At 37.8% G+C, this 15,505-nt stretch overlaps 1 protein-coding gene across 2 annotated transcripts in view; it reads left to right on the top strand.

Moving 5' to 3' along the window:
- The window catches only part of UTRN (utrophin), a 370,975-nt gene that overhangs the window by 80,745 nt on the left and 274,725 nt on the right, over positions 1 to 15,505 (top strand). For both annotated transcript variants that reach the window (XM_060692261.2, XM_087882841.1), the window contains exons 18-24: positions 460 to 583; positions 1,838 to 1,925; positions 3,366 to 3,604; positions 4,608 to 4,788; positions 7,173 to 7,318; positions 8,699 to 8,911; positions 13,200 to 13,313. In XM_060692261.2, coding sequence (XP_060548244.2) covers positions 460 to 583; positions 1,838 to 1,925; positions 3,366 to 3,604; positions 4,608 to 4,788; positions 7,173 to 7,318; positions 8,699 to 8,911; positions 13,200 to 13,313 — 1,105 coding nt within the window. The remainder of the gene's footprint in view (positions 1 to 459; positions 584 to 1,837; positions 1,926 to 3,365; positions 3,605 to 4,607; positions 4,789 to 7,172; positions 7,319 to 8,698; positions 8,912 to 13,199; positions 13,314 to 15,505) is intronic.

The following is a 15,505-nucleotide window of genomic DNA, read 5'->3' on the forward strand; positions in this document are numbered from 1 at the left end:
AAAGAATCTTGCAATAGTTTCTGCACTAGCACTTTCTTGGCCTGCCAGTGTTTGGATCAGTCTAACGGAATATGGTTTGAATATATGATTTCATCCCCTTATTATGTTTGGAAATTATGGAACTCTCAGGCATGTGTACTTGAAGGAGGCAGCAAATTGAGAGTACTACTTTTAGGATAAGGAACAGGAGAGTGGAGAATATAGTGAGAATGTAACTATTTTCTTCAAGACAAAATGTTTCTCCCCACCAATCTAGGAAATGTTAGTTAGTTAGTTTCCACCACATTATATGCTGGTGAGCCTGTAACCTTCAATACATGGAAGAATACATTTTAGACAAAAGATAATGATTTAACTGGAAGGTTGGGGAGGAAAAAAGATGATTAAAATGTTTTAAGATCTTTGAGTTTTGAATGGGAGGAGAAATTATTCCAAACATTGTTCTGCTTCTTACGCTAGGCTCGAGGTTGAAATTGCCGAGTTGTTGAATGGGATTTTAAAATCAAAAGCTGCCATTCAGGCCATAGAGATCAAAGAGTACAAGAAGATGAGAGAGACTTCAGGCATGAAAGAAAAACTGAAGGTAAAGATAAAAATGGGAAAGCATTTTCAGTGAACACATTGTCTTGCTAACAGCTGGAAGTAGAGTCTGATAGGAAAGGTTCTCTAAATTGAGTTCTATTTATAAATATCTTTTTGGCTAACATAATTATTCTCTACTGGCTACAAATAATGCCCTTTTACTAATGACAGGCAATGTTTAGAGGTTTAATAGGCATTTTTGGCTTCTTTTTGGTTTCCTCCCTTGTATTAAATTCCCTTTTTATTTTGGAGAAGGAAGAACGTTTTTAGAGAAAATCTTATTCTTAAATATGGACCCTGCAGAAATTCTCTCAATAAAACAGAAAATAAAGTGAAGTCATGATTTCAGTCGTCTAATAACCTTCCGGTCCACCCTGTGGAGAGAAGATATAAAAAATGGAAATGTTGACAATAATTGTTTTAAGTTCATTTTAAATGGCTTAATTAAAAATATCACCACAGAGATACCTCCTATGTGAAATATTGTCAGATATCATAGAGTTGTTTATGACCCATAATGGGGGTGGGGGACTGTGCAGCTTTGTCTTTTGTTTTAATCTTAAATGCAAATTGTGAAATATCATTCGGATCATTTTCTCAAAATCTTTGGATTATAGCAGCTACACTTTGTGAAAAATTGCAATCTGGAATGTTGCTATTAAAAGAATCACATTACTTGCTGCTGTAATAATTATATATATTTGGAGGGTACTTCCAGAGCATCTGACACTTGTTAAATTTAATGGATTCTTTTCCATGAACCAGAATAGCCTGTTTACAAGGATCCTGACACATTATTTTACAAAGACTCATTTAAGTTTTCTGTCACTCTGATTTGATCTATGTGTCACAGTAGCATGAGAGAGAGACAGAAAAATCAATGACTAATCTGGAGACACAATGTTTAGTTTAAGTAAAGATTATTTAATAAGTGATAATTGGCTGACAGAGTTTCAGAGTGTGATAAGATTCTCAAAAAGATGTAAATATCTGAGGAGGATATAGCGTTTGAAGACTTAATTAATTTTCAGCTTGTGAAGTATGTTGATTTTATGAAAATATGACCTAAGTGGAAAGCATTTTAATACACAGTAAATGCATCCTCATCTGGTTTATTATTTAGTGCTGTAATTCTACTGAAAAGTTAGAATCACTAGTTACTAATTGCAGAGGTGGGAAAAAAGGTTCAATTTTGCTTAGTGGAATTTTTAAATGTTTAGGTATTCACTTTAAGTTTTATGGCTTTGATTGACAGGCAATAAAAAAAGAAAGAGTGGAAAAAGAGAAAATGTTGAATGAATTGAATCAGACTGGAGAAAATCTGCTAGATCAAATGGGAAAAGGTAATGTTACAATATAATGGAAGGGAATTATTTTATCTTGTTAATATTTGGAATTTTTAGAAAGTATGAATCCATCTGGATGTATGTTAATGGAAATTTGTGACAATGCTAGTTATAATTTAATGATGATGAGTGTCCAGGTTGTATAGTCTGTGTTCTAATTATCTGGTGTCCTGATGTTTTGCCAGTAACAGTGGCTGACACCTTCAGAGGTGAAAGTGATCTGTTTTGTGGCAAACACCTCAACAGCTCAGGGGCAACAGAGCAGGAACTGACTGAACTCTTGTTTTTGTTACAAAATTAAATCTCTAAGTGGATTTGCCAAGAAGTTTGCTACAGAGCAGACCACTTTCACTTCTGAAGTGATCAGGCACAATTGCTGGCAAAATGTCAGGATACCAGATAATTAGATCATAGTTTATTAATCCAAAAGTTCATCACCATCGGACTGACAATGGGCACAAAAGCCTGCATTGATATACTAGTGTTAGTCGACTGAAATGAAAATTGTCCAATAAATTTGAGAAGGCAGGACTTAATGAATGTAAATTCATTAAAGTTTTATATCTTTAACTTTGTTTTGAGGAAAAAAAAAACTGTTAGTGAAAATGAATTTTAAAAACAAACCATTCAGCCTTGTTTTTCCATCTTCCAGCATGTATTATAATAGGCATTCAGTTATTATGCTTAAGTCAGGGCTGGGAAATTATGGACCCACCCAGATATTCATAAATTGCAATGTCCAGCAACCCCATAATCATGTCAGAGGTGAGGGATTCTGGAGTTTTAGTTTAGTAACATCTGGAATTCAGCTGGAATTCCCAAGCTGTGTTCTTCTCTCAAGTTGTTCAACGCAGCAGACATAAATAGGAAGGAATATTTTGATGGTCTTGACTCAGCAAAATTCAGGCAGCCACACAGCTTTTATTAATATTGTATGGTTTTTAATGAAACCAGCAATATCATCAGTAGAAATCAGCAGTAAAACTGAAACATCCAGAGCACAAGTTAATACAGATAATAGATGCCTAATAAGGAAAAGATATGTGACTTTTTTTCCTTGCTAATATTCATGTATTCAGTTCTGTTGATCAGTCTTAAGCTTTTGTGTAATTTCTTAATGCAAAGGTACACTTATGACAATATTTTTGTCTGCTTTTTTCCTTTTCATTAAGAAGTGAGAGTTTAGTTAAATTATGGTTGCAAAATATAAACATGCTTTATTAAAAAAATATTGTTTGACCTGTCCCTGTGTGATGCTTAGCCATAATTTTTGTTTGTTTGTTTGTTAGCCTATTGTGTCTTAGAACAATAAGGGAACTAATCCAACACAAACCTGTAGCTCAAAAATCCTGCTTTAGCAGTTATACCTGGAATAGAGCTGAAATAAAATCTTCCATGCATTGCAACTTACACACTTGATTCCTTTTCTTTGTTCAGAAGGGCTTCCTACTGAAGAAACAGGCAACGCCCTTAAGAGGCTCTTGGCAGAATGGAAAGGGGCTGCTTGCTACTTGGAAGAAGTAGCAAGAAAAATGCAATATCAGGATGAAATCAATATTTACTTTAATGAATTGAGTAAACTCAATAAGTCTGTGAGCGAAAAAGAAGCATGGCTGCAAGACAGTTCTACGGTAGTTGAGCATCAACCATTAGCAGTGCTGCAGGAGTTGTGCCAGGTAAGCTTGACAATCTTGGTACACAAAATTCAATTATTTATGTTTGAGCTATACCTCTAAAGTACAGTTGTTGTCTCATATTTATGTGCCTGGACTTGAACATGATCTTGAAAAAGTCTGCTCAGGTGTACCACCAGGTGAGGCAAGATGGCTCTAAGAGGAAAAGCTTTTTCCATTACGGTACTTCATCTGTGGAATGTTCTCCTGCGAGAGGTTCATCTGGAGTTTGTATTATGGTCTTTCTAGCACTTAGATAAACAATAGTATTGCTCTAGTCCAGTAATGGCTAACTTTTTCAGCACCAAGTACTGAAAAGGGAGCACTGCTCGTGTGCTTGTGTGCTTTGCACGTGCACTCATCTGGGCCGTGACCAGGAATAGGAGTTGCCCAGGGGCGTGCACGCTCCAGAGAATGTACTTGCGGTTTCTTCAGGTTTCTTCTTCTTTACTGTAGTTTCTTCTTCTTTACTGCCAGCAAGTGTTCAGGTCACTGCCATGCATGCACATGCGCTGATCAGCTGGCCAGCGCACATGGTCATGCCGGAATATGGAAGACCAGCTCTGACGCAAGCACAAAGGCTAGCTGATCGTTGTTCACGCATCCGTGCCAGAATCTCTGGAATGGGCGCCGCCATGCGTGCCAGGCGACATTGCTCCAAGTGCCACTTTGGCACGCATGCCATAGGTTCACCATCATGGGTCTAGTCATTATATGGATCTATTTCAGATTTAATTAATGCTGTTTTGCTCTGGTCTTATTTGTTTTTATTATTATACTATTATGACAATAATGATATTGATGAGCTTTTTATTTAAATATATAAATATTTAGATATTTAGATAAATAATCTAAATAAATAAATTTAGATAACTAATATTTATTTAAATATTATTTTATATTATAATTTTAATCATATTTGTAAACTGCCAAAGAAATGAGGTTCTTGGAGTCTTTAAAAATATTATGTTAAAAATAACCAATGTTGGCACTTTGTCTTTCTTAGAGGGAACTCTCAAACCTCTTAAGTCTGACTCCTCAAGTGGAACATCTGAAGATCAAGTGCAAGGAGCTGACATCTTATCCTGCTGCTCCAGACTTTATTGAAGATAGCTTCTGCTCTTTGAACAGCCGCTTTAGTTCTGCCCAGCAGGAACTAGAACTCCTTCTGCAGAAGCTGAAGAGAGGTGTGCTTTGATTTCTATAAAATCTCCCTTCCTCTCCTTTGTATCGCCTTAAGTTTCCGCTTTTGCTAGGAGCAAAAACCTCGCAACTGCGGCTGCTTTCATCTTAGATTTTGGCAAATGCTATATAAATAATCACGAGCATAATAATCTTAAAAGGGAGGGAATAGTTTGGCCTTCTTTTTGTAATGTCAGAAATATCTTCTTCTTCGCCACCCTCCTCCCAGCATCATCTAGATTGAGGCTTTTCTGGAATGAATGAATTTATTAAGCAAATCATTCCAAAAGCTGGTGAAAAGAGAGAGTATGGAATTTCCTAGGTGATGTCAAAACATGTACTTGTCCTTATCTATATAATGCTCTTTTTTTTTCTTTTGATTGTATTGATTCCAAGGTCAGATTGCCCCTTTGGTGTGCTTGAAGGACGTAGACAGAGTGGGAGTAAAGGTGACCGTCTATAGTGACAAGGTTTACTTTTGTGTTCTGTGTTCTATTAAGCACTTTCTCTTAAGTCAGACGGTCAGAGTTCAATCTGTCAAGATATCCCGTATGTCTAAAACACAAGAACTGTCTTCACTTTCGTTGACCTTGAATAGAAAGTCTTAAGGAGCATCATTTGTTATGATGGTTTAATGTATACCCTGCCAGACTAAATGTCTGCCTTGGGCAACTAAACAAAAATCACACATATAAAATGTATTACTTAAATTCAGCAATAAACACAGAAAATGTCAGTGTCAATAAAACATTCTAGTAAAACCCAAATGTCAACACGCTTGAAGTTATTACTGCTCAATGCTGCCTTAGGTCGACACAGCTTTTCTTTCATGCAGCTTAAGTATGCTTGCAATTCCCTGTAGAGTTTTTTTTAATGCTCGGATTCAGATGCCTTTTTTTCCCCATGAAAAGAGGGTTCCACTCACAGAATCTTCTTCTGCTTTGGAAGAGAACATGGATTCTGCCCATTGTTTTGATTTTTATTTGTGGATTTTGCTGCCTTTTTGTCCTTATTATATAGGTTGCTAGTATTAACCTTAATCATTATACCAAACTGAATGCACAAGTTATGTTTAAGGTATGTAGAACAACAAAAGCAAATCAACTCATCTTCAAAATATATTTTAAATATTTTATATTTATATTTTATATTTAGGAAAATAGAATCCTGGATTGAGGTAACATTTAGGGAAAAAAAAGGAAAAGAAGAAAATAAAAAGTAGCAGTTGCATTTGAATTATTAATTGGATATTGATTTTTATAAATAGCAGAAGGTGAACATTCTTATTAGAATTTAATAATTTGAATACTTCAAATTTCCATACAATCAGTGAGAAACATCTTATCATAACCCTCCTTTACAAATTGTCAAATATAAAGATAAACAATTGAAGCATCTCCCCCCCCCCCAACAATTTTGAAGGAAAAGTGAAGAGGAAGAAAAAATATGAAAAGTTTAAACCTGAATTCATTACTTTAGGATACAGCCACTAATTTGCTCAGTTGCGGTTGATAATACAAACAGATGAAGCAGACAGAGCTGTGAGACTTGATTAACATTTATGTAAATGACCAATACTGCAGGTGTTTCTTTCAATGCTAGTTGTCAAAGAGCACCAGAAAAGAGGGAGTAACAAGTTCTGTAAGCCATTCTGGACCATAATCAAATCCTATCAATATTAGCATACATTCAGAACTGAATTAAACAGAGCAGCAGCGCATCAAAGAACAGTATTTATAGTGAAAAGGCATAAAAAAGACATCCTGGGAAGACTGCCTGCAACCATTATTTGACATCAGCCATCCAAGTAATTGGTCTTTAAAATGTAGATCTACTGTAAACTCTTCTGCAGGGATTCACAGTGCAGTTGAGAATTTTTTTGAATCAATGATTCAATTAGTCAGATTTACATCCACAGACAAAAATCCTTGGCTTCTAACCCGGCTTTTCAGTTGATAGATTCCAACCCTAATGTGATTCCAGCTTTCATATAACTATTCTGTATTTTGAATTATAAAGAAAAATCAATATTACATTGTGCATTAGCTTTCTTCAATCTGATTACTTCCAGATCCGAGTTCCTCTTGACTCTTGTTGGGGGAGGAGAATGTTGGCCTCAGATGATACATGTAAACAAACACATACTGGAGTCCTGTTTTTGTACTGGCTTCGCAAGAGTTTTAGGAAGCAATTTGTATACATTTGCCACAAAAAACTTTTTTAAAAAAATGTTTTTACCTAGTAATTATCTATCTATAATTGAAAAAGTCTGTATGTACTGTAGACCAAAATTTCTGTTAGGTTATATTGCATTTATATTTGATATTTTTGGTTCAAATTGTATAAGCAAGTTGTTAACTTGACTTTAAATACTTAACTTTAAATGCAGAACTTGAAAGTCATCCCCCCAAGACTTATTTGGATTCTTTGAAAAAAATTAAGGATGAGTTGAATGAATTGGAAAGCAAAGTGAACTCCATCATGAATTCAGTAAATGATTTGACTCAGGTTGAAAAAGCCTTGCAGCAGACAAAGGTATGTTTCTTCTTGGCACTTGATTAAATTCTAAGTTCAGATGAAGCAGAAAATGAGAGGATTGGTTTCATGTCTTTATCATATCATATTTTTAACTCTGGTGAGTAATGTTCGGATGTGGGTGGAAAGTTTGATTGTCTTCTGCAATTTTTTAAAAAAGTTTATGTGTGAAAACTGGTGCTCAATGACAGAGCACTAACAGAGGCTTGGATTGCAGAAATGCAGACAAAAAGAAGGCTGCATCTAAAATATTTATTGAGAAAAGCTCCTTTTTTCATTCATTCTTTAGAATATTTAGGAAGTATTAGCTAAATAGTTTTAAGTAGCCAGAATAATCATTTCCTTGCAGAGCTGTCAATTTGCAAGTGCAAAGGAATAGGGGGGTAGCTGGGATTAAGCAGCTCATAACCCATTTAAGAAAAAAAAAACATGGCGGATACACAAATGCTAATTTACGTGTTGAGATTCCAAATGACAGGCAAAAATGAAGATTTAAGCAACATGGTTCTTACCTGTTTCTGATGTGATCAATGCAAGGTATGAAATTGGTTCTCCTATAGATCATATAAAAATATAGATATATTAAGGCAATGTCTTTATTAAATCAGTTGAACCAAAGTTGCTTTTTTCAAAAGGCAACTGGATTTTGTTTTTCCTCATCCACTTCTTGGATGAGAAGTGAAACGTCTTCAAGGGAAAGCAAAGACCAGTTGCCTTTTGAAAAAAGCACCTTTGGGACAACTATGACCTGGGGATTGAGAATCTCCATAGATAAATCAGTTGAAGTTATGTTAAAGCACAAAGCTATCCCATTTCTAGCAGGTAAACTTGCTGAGAAAGATGACAATACCCAAAACTTTCTGTAATAATGTGTCAGTGTTGGAAAAACTGGTTGAGTCCTTTAATAGGGAGAAAGTAACATTCAAGAAAAGCTCTTAAAGAGAATGTTGAAATGCATTGTTAGCAAGTCAGGATTTATTTTAGGCTTTTCCATCTTGGGTTAGAATTCTAGTTATAGTTAGTTAATTGTCCCTTTGATGTCAGTGGTTTGGGTTGTGTGTAGAATTTAGTTTTAGATCTTCAAATGTTGAAGGTGGATGGAATGAGAGGGATGCCTCCAGTCATTTTTATTGTGAACTGCTGCCTAAAAATAAACACAAGATGTCAATACAAGAATCAGGGTTTTGGACTAGTGCAATATTTTTAAAAGCTTTTAATTATACAGTATAACTTTCACTTTGGCACTGGACAACATCCTAATTTGACACAAAGGTCAATTCCATTATTCCAATAAATCAAATACATTTTATAGGATATAAAACATGAAGGAGCACCATTTAATATAACTATAATTAATATTTTTATATTTATTCCCTGCAGATGGTTTGTGAAACCCTAGAAAATCAAAAAGGCATGGTCGATAAACTTGTTGCAGACACACAAGTATTGGAGAAGCATATTTCTGCTGAAAAATCAAAACTATACAAGCAAGAATTGAAATGTTTGCAAGGCTACAGGGATAAATTAAAACTAAAGATTTCTAAAGATGTTCACTTATTGGAAGAAACTGTTTCCAAATTGAGGACATTTGAGGTAACTAGAAATACCTTTTGTTTAAATACTTTCTTGTAAGTATAATATTCCTCATTCTCAAATTAATTTATATTCTGCAGCAAGCTATAATGTTAGTACCTGTTTATATGATTCCAAATGATATATAATTATATGAGTCAATCATTCTGCAGCCAGAAGTGATTGCAGTGGGATGGGAAAAATAGTAATAATATACCGCCTTGTTCCGCGGAGAGTCAATCTAAAAACCGAATAAGCAGAAATAAATTATTTTAGTAGCTTCTTCTTGACAAAGTTTAAAATTTTGTATCTAGTTGGTAACAATGAATGTTGTTTAGTGCCTGTAAATATAAAATTTAAACTTGATGTAAAAGACTCCAGTTATTGTATGTATATACTTATCTTCCTTTATGCGTTTAGACATTTCTTTATGCTAAGGTTAATGAAAGATGGCCTGAATGGTTTCCAACTACTGTTTAGTTGAGAAAATGAGGCTTGATTTATTACCTGACATTTAAAACATTTATTTCCTGCATGATTGTTTTCTTCTCTCTGCTGAGGAATGACAATGAATATTAACTGTTTCTGTAAAGCAGGGGTCATGCACGCAGTGTAATGAGAGAATGGATAATAGACTAAAATAATGGTCCAATACCTTTCTGGGGTAGTTGGCACATTTACAATTATGAAAACATGTCATTGGTGCAATCACAGAATAGTTCCAGAGGTCCAGGGCTTCTGGACTGCTACATCAGGCACTCTTGATAATGCTGTGATATTAATCATTTGATCTCTGGATATATTTCCTAAGAAAGAACCAATATAGGTGCACTATTTTTATTTTTGAAGATATTTGTGAAGGAGCTCACAGGGCACTCAGAGTTGTTATTTGAAGTGAAGTTCAATAGACTATTTGCGAGATCATATAATCATATAAACCCAAGAATTTGTCTCTCACCAGCTTGATGGGATGAAGATATTAGTAGATATGGAAGTTATGAAACATCAAAGGAAATAGTGGCCAGAGAGAATAAGAATAAACACCTTTGAGTTTTAGAATCAGAAAAAAATATATTTTGGTGAGGACAATACATGGAAAGGGAAAATGGAAACCAACAGGAGAAACAGATGAAAGTCAAGATATTAACTATTAGTGAGGTAATCTAGAGACCTAGAAGCAAATGGTAGAATAACATTCTGACAATATTTAGAAGGGATGGATAAATCTAAGGGTGGGTTTTCAAGAACAGGAAAAATTTTGTCTTGAATGCAATTGAGTCAAAAAGGGAAAAATAAGAGATTGATTTTGGAGAGTCCAGAGCTAATGGTCCATAAGAAGTATTTAATCCTAAAATAATTCTTTTAACACCGTGTAAAAGTTAGTCAGTATATAAAGACCTCTAAAAATAGAGCAAATATTTTTGGGACTACAGTATGTTCCATCAGTTTTGGACACACTTCATAAATGAAAAATAATAAAAATTGTAGGTAGAGCTAAGAATATACGAATTGGACAAATAAGGCAGAACATGTCAATATGACCACATAATCATTGAAAAAAAATGAAAAACGTTCTCAAATTCCATTGGTAGCATTTCTAAAACAGGAATCCTACAATAGCCTAAAATAATTCATTTAATTCTAAATGTGAATGTTGGTGAACACAAAATGTATGGTTCTGGTGAATGTCTGGGGCCTTAGCTGTTGTTTGGAATGAGAGAGTAACAATAGCCCTGGACCAGGGGTGAAATGCTCCCGGTTCGGACCGGATCACCCGATCTGGTAGCGACGGAGGCGGGTGGTTCGGAGAACCGGTAGCAAAAATCCCTGCCCCCCCCATTGCCCAGCTGAGCCGCGCAATCATCAGAGGCTTTTTTAAAATTTTTAAAAGCATTTTTTCTACAACCTCTTTGGCTGAAAAAATGCTTTTAAAAATAAAAAAAAAGCCTCTGATGATTGCGCAGCTCAGCTGGGATCATCAGAGGCTTTTAAAAGCATTTTTTCTACAACCTCTTCAGCCGAAGAGGTTATAGAAAAAATGTTTTTAAAGGGAAAAAAAGCCTCTGCCGATCAGGCAAGTCAGCTGGGACCGTCAGAGGCTTTAAAAGCATTTTTTTACAACCTCTTCAGCCGAAGAGGTTGTAGAAAAAATGGTTTTAAAAGTTTTTTTAAAAAAAGTTGGCCACGCGCACTCAGTCATATTACACCCCCACCAAGCCACGCCCACAGAACCGGTAGTAACAAATTTTATATTTCACTATTGCCCTGGACCAAATTGTACTCGCATGGACCTTCTATGTCTTTGTATCCTGGAACCTGCACTGGTTTTCAGAGGAACTCCAGGAGATGAATTGGCATAAGAAACGCCTGTAATCCTGCTGAAGGAAAACAGTGAAACTGGTAAAGTGTGAGTGAGAACCTTTCTTAAAGATTACCTCATGGCAGTAAAAGCAGACAAACATAGTAATTTTTCTGTCTTTATTACATTTATGGAGAACTAGTTGGCAGCCATGTGTAAGGGGATCTGGTCCCTCCTACTAAGGAGGGTCCAGAAGAAAATTGCAGGGTATTGTGAGCATTATTCTAGGCATCTGTCAAATAAAGTCTCTTGGATTTAATTGGAGTTGGACTCTGTGCAGGCCAGTGGTATTGTTGGATGAATCTGTTAGTCCTGATAAACTGGATAAAGTCTTTGGAACTGTGAGCTCAGAGTTCTGCCAGCCAATGTTCACTAGGGTACTAGTAGGTTCTGGTAGGTTCCATGGACTGGTACTGGTCCATGGCTCATTGGGAACCGGGCCACTCAAGCGGTGGGTGAGCGCATGAAGTTCCATTTGTAAAAGTGGTGGGAGCACAATGTGAAAACATCCCCTTCCTCCTCCTGCTGCTGCTACTTCTGGTCCGTAGAGCTGGAAAGGTTGGGGACTGCTGCTTTAAGGATTCAAGACAATTACTAAACAAAATTGTAGTGGAAACAAGTCCAGATATTTTGTGAAGTAATATAAATGACAAAAGAAGGCAAACCTAATGTCCATTCTAAAGCAGACAGGAACTATAAAGCCGACATTTGACAGGACCAGGTTATATGCTGGAGTCTTTGTCTCCATTTATTTTCACCCACCAGATCTAACATATTCCAGTTTCTTCTATGAATGTGGGATGTAAGAGATATGCTTTCTCTGTCATGGAGCCTGCTGAGTTCCATGAGATCTGAATGGCCATGACCATAAGGTTTCAAAGTCTTGGCTTTTCCCTGAAGCATTGGGGCCAGATGGTTAGGCGAAACTAGTTGGTTTGGCTGTGTTTTGCTTGCCTACTGTTTGATTTGCAACGGGAAGGAGATTTTTTTAACCTTAGGCATATTGCATTTGATTTTTATTACAGTTGCTTTTAATCATTTTGGGCTGCTGTTGCTCTTGGCTTTTAACCTATTGTTAGCTGCCCAGAGTTGCATTTGCGAGATTGACAGCCATGTAAATCATTTAAATAAATAACCCTCCGTAAATGTAATAAAATTATATTTTTGGTCACATGTTTTTCTAATTTAGGGAAATATGACTCTGGTCCTTGCTCAGTTCTAAGATATGAATCGAAAGGGTTGTTGTAAGTCTACTATTGAAGCAACTCAAATTATTTTCTTCCTTGTTTACTGTAGTTACTACTCCATGTTGATTGTCATCTAAAAAGATATCTCTGTAGTTGGGTTTTTGCTTAACAAATATTTACATGAACCTATTGTTATGAGCAGATATTTGTATTTTTAAAATTTACATGGCAACTAATTAGCTGTGAAAATATTTACAGACCCCTCGCATCCTGGACATAAACTGTTTCAACTCCTACCCTCAAAACGACGCTATAGCGCACTGCACACCAGAACAACTAGTCACAAGAACAGTTTTTTCCCGAACGCCATCACTCTGCTAAACAAATAATTCTCTCAACACTGTCAAACTATTTACTAAGTCTGCACTACTATTAATCTTCTCATCGTTCCCAACACCCATCTCCTTCCACTTATGACTGCATGACTGTAACTTTGTTGCTTGTATCCTTACGATTTATATTGATATTGATTGTTTCCTGATTGCTTATTTGTACACTATGACTATCATCATGTGTTGTGATTCTTGATGAACGTATCTTTTCTTTTATGTACACTGAGAGCATATGCACCAAGACAAATTCCTTGTGTGTCCAATCACACTTGGCCAATAAAAAAATCTATTCTAATTACAGACAATTTAGTATTTGGCATTTGAATAATACGTCACATTACAGAACATTAACTTTGCTATTTTATATTCAGGCTGATTCAAAAGTAGTTCAGAAGTGGCTGGATTCTGTGAACGATTTCCTAATGAAAGACCAAATCAAGCAAACAGAACCCGAATGTCTTCAGAGACAGCTTGATCAATGCATGGTAAGATTCATAAATTTATTATACTATTGCATATGCGCATTGTTTTTATTTCTTGGCCGTGTCTAAACATTGTGAAGAAGAGTGCATGTAGTTTCTGTTATCAAGGAGCTATTATTACTACATTTTCAATTTGTGAATGCGGAGTAATAATGCAAATGCAAGATGGAAGAAGGAAGTCTCTTTTTATGTATGTTATAGATGGAATCCATTAAGTTATCTGTAGCATAGTTCTGATTGGCTGTTCAAAGGATCTTGGGTACTAATTCACTGATGCTGCCTGTAAACATCTTAATTGTTATGAGTACATGTTTAGAAAAGGAATACAGACTTTTTTTTTAGCATTTTGTATTTTTATGCTCACTCTCTTTGGCACATCTAGTTACCATCACTTTTGTTTTGTTCTTAGGGGGAAATTTCCCTAAGGAAATCCTCTCCTCCTTTAATTAAAAGCAATTTATTAGCACTTTTAGCTCTTTTTGGTCCTAGTCTGCACTTGTAGGTAACAGTAATGATGTAGGTATGATGATTGGCTTGACAGATCTGGGCTTGTTTAATTTCAATTTTACCAGCCTTTTGAACCCTTGGGGGCTTGGATCATCTTTTTTTTGCAAGCCAAATCAGATATGGTTAGAGAATGTGCTGAAAAAAAAGGTCCCCCTTTGGGTTAATTATGCAGTTTTACTGATGTTTCAGAAGCAAGACTTTTTAGCAGGGTGCCACTAGGCATAATGGCAAATTCGCCACATTATAGATATAAACCGGGGCCTTGGACCGTGTCGTGCCTTTGCGGCCTCTGACCCGGCACCGAACTCACCTAGCTCCTTGGTTCTCCGAGGAGCTTAGGGAGATGAAGCGCCGGAAAAGACGCCTGGAGAGTAGTTGGAGGACCAGCCGCTCCGAATCCGACCGAACACTGGTGAGGTCTCATATTAAGACCTACCTAGTGGCAATAAAAGCGGCAAAATCTAGCTATTTTGCCGCTCTTATCGCGTCATCAGATAATCGCCCGGCCGCCCTGTTTAGGGTGACCCGCTCCCTCCTCCATCTGGAAGCGCGGGATGACCCCTTGCAGGGCCGAGCTGAGGACTTTGTGCAGTATCTGTATGACAAAATCGCTCAGATTCGGGAAGGGCTGGCCTCTGACTGGGTATGTCCGGATGGGATGACTGAGGCAGGTCTTGAGAGTGTTATCTGGGGGGAGTTCGATCCTGTGGCTCCCGAGGACATGGACAGGGTCCTGGGACGGCTGAATGCGACCACATGTTTATTGGACCCGTGTCCCTCCTGGTTGGTACTGGCTTCCCGGGAGGTGACACGAGGCTGGCTCCAGAAGATTGTTAACGCTTCTTTGAGTGAGGGGGTCCTGCCGGCCGCTTTGAAAGAAGCGGTTGTGAGGCCCCTCCTCAAGAAGCCCTCTCTGGATCCGGCTGTTTTGGCTAACTATCGTCCAGTCTCCAACCTTCGCTTTGTTGCGAAGGTTGTTGAGAGTGTGGTAGCACAACAGCTTCCCCGGTACCTGGATGAAACTGTCTATCTAGACCCGCTCCAGTCCGGCTTCCGACCTGGGCACAGCACGGAAACGGCATTGGTCGCGTTGGTGGATGATCTCTGGAGGGCTCGGGATAGGGGTTGCTCCTCTATCCTGGTCCTGTTAGACCTCTCAGCGGCTTTTGATACCATCGACCATGGTATCATGTTGCACCGGTTGGCGGGGTTGGGGGTGGGGGGCACCGTTCTGCGGTGGTTCTCCTCCTACCTCTCTGACCGGTCGCAATCTGTGTTGACGGGGGGGCAGCGGTCGACCCCGAGGCACCTTGCTTGTGGGGTGCCACAAGGGTCGGTCCTCTCGCCCCTTCTGTTCAACATTTATGTAAAGCCACTGGGTGAGATCATCCGTGGCTTCGGGGTGGAGTTCCATCAGTACGCTGATGACACCCAGCTGTACATCTCCACCCCAGGCCACCCCAACGATGCCCTTGAAGTGATGTCCCAGTGCCTGGAGGCCGTGCGGGCCTGGATGGGGAGAAACAGGCTCCGACTCAACCCCTCCAAGACCGAGTGGCTGTGGCTTCCAGCGTCCCGATATAGCCAGCTGACGCCATCGCTGGCTATTGGGGGCGAATCACTCGCCCCCACGGAGAGGGCCCGCAACTTGGGCGTCCTCCTGGACGCACGGCTGTCTTTAGAAGACC

The sequence above is a fragment of the Pantherophis guttatus genome, chromosome 1 (genome assembly GCF_059756535.1).
Source record: "Pantherophis guttatus breed Tessera chromosome 1, ASM5975653v1, whole genome shotgun sequence".
In the NCBI taxonomy this organism is placed as follows: domain Eukaryota; kingdom Metazoa; phylum Chordata; class Lepidosauria; order Squamata; family Colubridae; genus Pantherophis; species Pantherophis guttatus.